Source organism: Aphelocoma coerulescens, chromosome 2 (genome assembly GCF_041296385.1).
Source record: "Aphelocoma coerulescens isolate FSJ_1873_10779 chromosome 2, UR_Acoe_1.0, whole genome shotgun sequence".
Taxonomy (NCBI): domain Eukaryota; kingdom Metazoa; phylum Chordata; class Aves; order Passeriformes; family Corvidae; genus Aphelocoma; species Aphelocoma coerulescens.
Window position 1 is genome coordinate 38896338 of NC_091015.1, and position 8490 is coordinate 38904827.

The following is an 8490-nucleotide window of genomic DNA, read 5'->3' on the forward strand; positions in this document are numbered from 1 at the left end:
AATGAATCTGCTGGGGTCTGCAATATGGATACAGTCAAAGGATGTAGGAAACTGACCTTGAGAAACTCAACGTTATGTTTTAACTGCATGATTACAATACATGTAAAACCTGATCTGCTTTTCTTTCATGCTCAAACATATTTAAGAAAAAATATTTTCTACATTCTTAAGTTATAAAACTACCAGTTATAGAGGGGGAAATTGATCTAAATTTTTAATGGCTAAAAAAAATTACAGCGATCTTGGCCATTCTAGACAGTAGCAAACTTGAAAAGGCCACAAATATCAAGCAAAAACTAGTGCAGTTTTTGCTTCTAATGCCAGTTCACCATACAGTCAATCTCAATTTTCATATATAAAGAAAGCATGTATCAGTAGACTTGAAACAATCTGCACATTCCTCCAAAGTGTGGTAAGGGTTCATGGGTGCGACTGTGTGTGGTTTCCCCGGGGTGTTGTAGCTATCAAGTCACCATCGGAACACCCAGAAAAGTGCACCGGGAAAGGACTCCTCCAGCTCACCTTAGGTGGGTACTACTTACAGCCTAGAGCTCTCTGACTGCCTGAAGAACTCCCCACAACTGCTCTTCAGGCAGGCAAAGCCTGCATTTTTGCTAGACTCCCTTAAAATTTAAATTCCTCTCCTTGGCACAGACCAAGGCTGGAACACTTTACCTTGAAGCATCTTGTCTACAAATAACTTATGTACGGGAACTAGAAGTAGGGGACATCAGAACCCTCTCCTCCTGACACCAAGGGTAAGTGTCATAACTGGTCCTAACACATAAAATCACTAAGCTTTACCTCAAAAAGCCAATGGATTAAGTGTCATTCACACTGCTAGTCACACAATTTCAGCACTGTTAGAAAAAAAAAAAATCAGTTCCAATATAAAGTGTCTTGGATAGGCACACACAGCCACCATCAAAAGGAACAAACAGTCCAGTAGGAGGCACCGACCCAGAATGTTCTATGCTACCCTTAAAATAATCTAAATTACTATGGCTAATGCTTACGCATCACACTCACCAACTCTCTTCAGTGCAGCTTATTAATCCTGACCACCCACCAAATACCCTCAATGCAAAACTAGGTCATATATTTTTACAGGTTTAACTCATTCTGCAAGTTTCACCCTCCTGGGGAAATCTGAGAGCTCATGGCTCTACAGAACTTCTGTCTTAATGCCCTAAAACTTTGAACTGATGCAAATTGAAATGTGGAAGATACTGTTTAATATCATTCAGGAAAGCAAAGCTGAAATGTTCAGGTGTTGGAAAGCAAGCTTTAACACAACTCCCTTTTGGATGAATAACCTCCATTGTAGAATAAAATGTCAAATTATAAAACATGGGTAACACAGTCATTGTGATGGAGAAATATCGGCACTCAGGATACCTTGCTGACATTAAAAATAGAAAATCAATTGCTCTTTGTAGACAAAACAGAATACAGGGTAAAGTCTAATTTCCAGCAACGGGAAAGCACTGCCAGATAGCACTGCCAGATTCCCCCTTTTAGAATGCCTTTGGACACAGCAGACATTTATAGCCCACGCTGATCCTCAAATACCTGCCTGCCCCACAGCCGAACTGCCGGGCTGCTTCGGGACGGAAACCCTCCATCAGGCAGAGGTGAACCGGGGCAGCCAACTTCTAAGGATTACCTACTGACACAAACTCCTGCAAGCACAGCCGAATCGCTCGGCTTAAGCCCTCCAAGAAGAAAGCAAGCACGGAGCGTTTACGAAGCCACCGCGGAGGAGGAGGCCAGAGGGGCTGAAGCCCGAGCGGGCGTGCGGGGCCCAGGCGGGGGCATCTCCCCGGCGCGGCCCAGGGCCGAGGCGGGCTTCCCGTCACCAGGTGCGCTCCGCTCCTCCAGATACGGGCCCGCCGCGGGGGCGCGGCCCCACGGCCCCTCGCCGGGCAGCACAGCCCGGCCGCCTGCGGACCGCGGCGGAACAGGGACCGGGCCCAGCCGCCGCACGGAGCGGGCACGGAGGAACGCCCCGCTCCCGTCCCGCCCGGCCGGGAGAGGAGAGAGGCTGATAAGAGGGGCCCGGCGCTGCCCTGGGCGAGCCGGCCGGCGCCTCTGCCCTCCGCGGCCAAGGGGGAGACTGCCAGCCGCCGAGACAACTCGGGCCCCCGGCGGAGGTCTGAGCCGCGGCACTGAGTGCTGCCCGCTCGGGCGGACAGCGAGCCGCTCCCGGCGCTCCGGCACGCCGCGGGCAGCGCTCTTACCTCTGTTAACATTATTACCCCGCTGCGCTGCGGCGGCGCCTCGGCGGCTCTAGCCCCGCAGCATGGTGAAGCCTGGCGGCCGCGCGGAAAACTACCCCGCACCCCGCGGGGAGGCGAGGCGAGGCGAGCGCCGCCAGCCCCCGCCGCCGCCGCCCCGCTCAGCGCCCGCCCGCCGGCCCCGGCCCCGCCGCCGCCCTCGCAGCCCGGTCCGGAGCGGCCGCCATCTTGGGACGGCTACGTGCGCCGCCGCCGCGCCCCGCCCGCCCAGCGGGGCCGCGGGGCCGCCCCTGCCGGGGCCGGCGCTCCGCTCCGCTCCCCGCCCAGCCCCGGCCCGCGCTGCGCCTGCCCGGCGGCACCGGCACCGGTATCGGCGCCTTTGGCGGCGTCCGGCCGCAGGGCACCGAAACTCCGGGTTGGGGTTTTTGCCCTGTCTCCCTTGCTGTGACCTGTCTCAGAGCTCTTCGGTGTCAGGCAACTGTGCTGCGGACGCTAATCGAGATATTTTGTTACATTTCTGACCAAGCAGCAGGTCTCTCATCCACCAGTGACGTATGCAACGCTGCGCGTTTTTCCCTGTTCTAGATGCTAAGGAAGAGCGCATGTCCTGTCTGGAGCTCAAGTCCTGTGTGGAGCGGCTGAGAGATCTGGGGTTGTTTAGCCTGGAGAAAATGAGGCTCAGGGGTGAACTTACTGCTCACTACAACTCCCTGAGAGGAGGGTGTAGCCAGGTGAAGTCAGTCTCTTCTCCCGGGCAACCAGCGACCGGGCTGGAGAACACAGTCTTAAGCTGCACCAGGGGAGGTTTAGGTTGGATATTAGGAAGAATTTCTTCACTGAAAGTGTGTTTAGACTTTGGAAGGGGCTGCCCAGGGAGGTGGTGGAGTCACTGTCCCTGGAGGTGTTTAAGGAAACACTGGATGTGGCACTTAGTGCCATGGTCTAGTGGACTTGGTGATGTTCGGTCATTGGTTGGACTCGACGATCTCAGAGGTCTTTTCCAAACTCATCGATTCTGTGAAAGAAACGTCTATAAGCCTGTTACCTTATTACAGCATTGTTAAGTAATGGCATAAAGTATGGAACAGAAACACATCTCCTCAGAAACAGAGCCATGTCTGCCCCAGCCCAGAGAGCCCTGGGGTGATGTACCGCCACAGCTCAGTATTTGAATACACGGAAAGATTCCTGTCTGAAACTTGCTCTTCCTTTAAGCAGTGTTCTGCGGGCTTTTGTTTGTGTGCTTGCTTTTTCACAAGGCTTTAAAGTTACAAAGTTAACCTTAGGTGCATAAGGAGAGTAGAAACAAGATGGGGGTTTTTTCTGCATTGCCAGTAACACAAAAAAAAAAAAGAAATTCTAATGATTTGCAGGAAAAACAACACTCCTATTTTAATGTGAAGAAAACCAACCCTCTTCAATTACAGTGTTTTTTCTCCCTGAGTAAAAGCAAAATCTGTTTTCTTGCAGAAATGTGAAGCGCATTAAGCAGTTCTTAAAGCTGATGGGTTTTGTTGAAGTTCTGTAATTTTCTCAGGGATTGTTAAATACTTACCATTTCAAGGTTGACCACTTCTTAGTTTTATTTGTGAGTATTATGGAGTTTCAGTTTTACTCATACAACTGTTTTGCCCTTGTCAGAGACCCAGCTGTTAGTCATGTGAAGCAAAAAGAGCAGACCCTTGATACTCATAATTGTTTATTTGCCTTTTCTAAATAATAAAAAATACTATTTTTTCTAAGTGTCTGATACACTTTTTACTTATGAGTCTATAATTTTGATTGTTTCATGTTAGCAGTACTCTTTCCCCCAAGCTGATCCCTCGGGAAAAATCCAAATCTCACAGCACACACAACTCTACTTTAAACAATAGGCTTGGCAATAACGGAGCCATGCAGTGGCCTTGCACGTGGTGTATCACCACCCTGATAAATTAAAAATTGTTCAAAACCGTTGAGCAGTAGAGGTTGTGAAATACAAATTTAATTGTATTACTTGGTCCCCTAAAATTTTGTAGGTGCTTATTTGGCAGATGTATATGTACACAGCTGGGATCCATATTTGTGGCTTTCATTGTGCTTCAATTCAAGCAAATAATGTCCTGTGCTCAGATCTGTGGTACAGGAAATCCTGAAGGCACCCTGCTACAAAATAGCAGAGTGATCAGTAAATGATTAGTCGTTTGTAGTTATGAAAAAATTTCAACACGTACTTAGGTAGATAGGAAATAGAATCAAAATACTTAACCACCTACTGCTTGACATGTCATTGAGTCAATAAATATGGCCTCTGGGCAAGGCACAGTATCATGAACTGGTAAGATAAATTACCTAGTTCATAAAATATAAGGGGTAAGAGGTAAAAATCTTATTATATTTATGAATATATATAAATAATAGTAGTTGAACCAAGGTAATAGTCTAGAAAAACAAACTTTCTAGGCACTGTATCTCTTTACCTTGTTTGTTTAGATATAGCAGTTAGGGTTTTCAGAAGAAACAATCCCCTTTGAAAGCTTACTGCAAAGGTGTATATATCCTAAGTGTGCTAGATGTAAAAGAAGTGCAAATCTTATGCAAATCTCCCACCAAGATGAAGTCACAATTAATACTTTGTACTTAAATTTGTCCCTACCTCTGCTTGGGATTTTGCAGCCCAACAGCATAATAGTCTGGGAAGCACCTTCTGTTCTTGTACTGCTGGAATAAACCTACCAGTACTTCTGCTGAAAACTGTTCTCTGATTTTACAGCAATCAGTGCAGCCTTAATAGTGTTCGAAATTTTTACTAATGCTAGAATCCATTGTTCTAATTTTTGGTCACTATCACCTCAACTTCAAAAGGGAAAGGCAGTGTAATTGCAACAGCAAGGAGTGAGGCTGTGAGGAGGACTGAACTACATAAAGACAGACACAAGACAGAAGAGTCAGCATCCTAAAGGAGAGGTGAGAAGGAGCAGCAGCTTGGGAAGAGGATGATATCAGGGAATTCTTGAAAAACTGCTGTGAGAAAGAGAAAAGAAGTCTGCAGTTATGCTGCCAGTTCCCATTCTTAGAATAAATTGAAAAAATATACTTTTTTTTTTTCTTCCTGGGAGGGAGGATGTTTCTAATTTAGTATAAACAGGTCTGGAAATGAGGCTTCAACAGAGACTGAAAGAATTATCAACAGTAGGCCAGAAGCACTAGAACACTTGTTTCCCTGAGCCCACCTTCAAGTAACTCCATTAGCCTTGAGTCATCTGTAAGAGAGTTTTACCCATTTTATCCTTTTGCATTCATTACATACAGCTCGGGACAGGTGCTGCAACAAGCCATATTAACAGCAGCAGGGCAGCCACATTAGCACCACACTCATCCAGGCAGAGCAGCACATGCCTTACTTCTCATGTCACTTCTACAAACCCACAAGCACGGTGTGAAGTACTGTGATAGGACAAGTATTTATATCTGTAGTCAAATGCAAACCTGGCAGAAAGTGTTTGCACCCAGTCCTTAAAATATTTACAGAATTTTCTTCTCTTAGGCCTAGACAAATGCTTAGTTCATCTAGAAGGAGTACCTGAAAGCTGATGGCTGCAAATACCTTCATAGTTAAAAAACAACTTCTACCTGTTGCCAAACATCTTAGTGTTCTTTGCCCTCTTTACAGTTTTCATTATAAGCTAAAGGAGTTGTCTGATGGTCTAGATCCACATTTTGAAATCCCACTGGGAACACTGGAAGCCATGGGGCTGTGTACTTAAATGAGGGATTAATGTAGCATTAAAATCTGATATACAGCAGGAGGAAATAGGGATAGCACCATCAGGCTCTACATCCAGAAGTTTATAAAGATTTTGTGAAGTAAAGCATAGGAAGTGCACTAAGTTAAGAGACAAAAATATAGTCATGAGGGGGAGGACACAGCACAGACAGAAGCAGGGGCATAAGCAAGATTTAGCAATAAAAGAGCAACTGTGCCAACTTGCAGCAAAGCACAAAGGAGTGCAAATTATTTTCCAGCCCTGAAAGGAGGGCAGTTCCACAACCTAAATAACTGTTAGCTCACCAGCTTATGAAAAATGAAATTGGTGACCTAATTGCCATCATGATAACCTCTGAAAGAGCAGTAACCTGCATTGGAGAGCAAAAGGATACGTTCTCATGGCCTATACAAGAAAACAAGTGAAAGCTAAGGAAAGGGGAAACTGCAGGCAGGGTTGGGGGAGGGACGGACTGAAAGAACAGCAGACCAATTTTGCTTTACAAAGCAGTATCATGGAAGTGGCTGCAAGACTGTTTCTAACATCAGCAAGCCTGAACTTCTTCTGTACCTTTTTCTACAGTCTAGAAAGCTCTTTTACAGAATTAGTTCTGAGTACTGTAAATTAGTTCTGATTGTCCATAACAACTGATACAAACCAAAGTTTGGCTTCTGTTCTCTTGTTTAACTTGCTCGTAGTTCAGGCTGACAGTATGGTTAGAGTTTGCATAGGGTTGTTTAGTTTGGGATTCACTCTTTTTGTTGGGGGAGAAGGTGAGGTGGAGGAGATCTGAAGAATTTGTAGTCATTAAATATTTCAAGTGTTAAGTCTTAACTGTTTAAAAGCAATTCTCTGCGATTGCATTCTATTCCATTTAAAATAAGGTCACATGACCCCCAAAAGTCTACATAGCAATGCGATTGAAAGGGGAACTCAAAGTATCTTTTATGTGTGAAATTTGAATATTCCGTTATTTCAGGATGTTGCTCTTTGGTCTGCGTGGCCTGATCAGAAGTTTTGTTTCTGGTCAGGATCACAGCTGTATAATTTCCAATTAAAGATCTCATTCACTTTATGCTTTTTCATCATTCACTGGGATGCAGCACAGACAGAAGATGCAAGAGTGTATGTGAAAGGGCCACTCAAGGCAATATGATGTGGATGTTGGGCATTAGATAAATAATTACTGAAGAAGCATCAGCTTTAATTCGTGCTTCATACTTTGCAATAAGGATGCAATATCTCCCCAATGTTCAGTTCTCAAAACTGTTTACTGGAGGCTGAAATGTCTTTTAAAGCTTTTGCCAGCTTACATGTCTTCACTGTAGTGAACACTTTGCTATTCAAACAGCTGTCTGCAGCTAGACAGACACTGTTTGCCTTAGCAGCTTGATCCTAGTTGTCTAAGTATTACAATAAAGATAAGCTATATTTTTAATACAAAGAGAACGTTCAAAATTATGGTGTCCTTTTCAAAAATCTATCATGACACAACTAGAGTAATATCAGAATTGTAACATAGATGTTAGTCATCACCTGCTTAGCTTGTGGCTGGGGACTTTCTGTGAAAATACTGCACACAAACAGAAGGCTTCCTATGCTATTTGTATATTACATTACAGGCAAGCAAGGTCGAACACAACAAAGTGTTTAGAAAAGTCACCTTAATTCTTGAAATTTCTTTGAGAGCAACCTGTGGAATTCTTTATCTGAATGATACAGTAATTTGTAGATAAAACTGTTAAATGGAATTTTTATTCTGTGTTACGGTAAATGATCCCACTCCTTCCAAGTGAGTCAAGAGTCATGAAAGCATATCTGTGATTTAAAGATATTTCTGTTTCTCATCAGACTATTTGCTGTTACCCAAGCTTGACCTGGTATCAGTAACTACCCCTTGTAAAAGGGTTTGGGTAGTTTCTCTTCTGAGATCTGAACCCCTGAGTGTACCTGACAGTCTACGTGACGGGCCCATCGGTCTAAAAAATACCTACTTTTGGTATCCTCTTGAGCATAAATATGGGCTTTTTTAGAACATATTGCAGACGATTTCTTTACATGGGTTTTAGTTTTGTTTGGTGATGGTGTCGCAATGGACTCAGTTTACTTTTCTGGTAAGAGGAATTTGTTTGCATCATTATGCCATAGTTATCCTTCCAGACATTATGTGCAGGTCCCAAGCAGGAGTTTGGGCCTGAATTTCAGGTTGCAAACTACTACAGTAGTGATTACAGTGACACTGACACTGTGATTGTTACAACAATACAGAATTTTGCCAGTGACTTAAGAGCAAAATTAAGATACTCAATGGCACATAGAACACAAGTTATATCTAAAACATTTTGGGAGGAAATACCCACTTAATAAGACTAACAGCTAGTAAAAAAAAGACAAATAGGAAGCAAAGTTATTCACTATGCCTTAAAAAATTTAGCATCATTTACCACATTTGTATTCTGCAAAATTAGTGTCTGTTGTGTCCTCTTTACATAAATCCAGATGAAGAT

The 8490-nt window shown here is 44.4% G+C and overlaps 1 protein-coding gene across 4 annotated transcripts in view; it reads right to left on the minus strand.

The window, feature by feature from the left end:
* The window catches only part of SNX13 (sorting nexin 13), a 66336-nt gene extending 64002 nt beyond the window's left edge, over positions 1 to 2334 (minus strand). For 3 of the 4 annotated variants that reach the window (XM_069007074.1, XM_069007073.1, XM_069007072.1), the window contains exon 1: positions 2241 to 2334. In XM_069007074.1, coding sequence (XP_068863175.1) covers positions 2241 to 2252 — 12 coding nt within the window. In that variant the 5' untranslated portion in view covers positions 2253 to 2334. The remainder of the gene's footprint in view (positions 1 to 2240) is intronic. The other variant, XM_069007075.1, reaches the window with a different exon arrangement.
* Positions 2335 to 8490: the final 6156 nt, after the last annotated feature.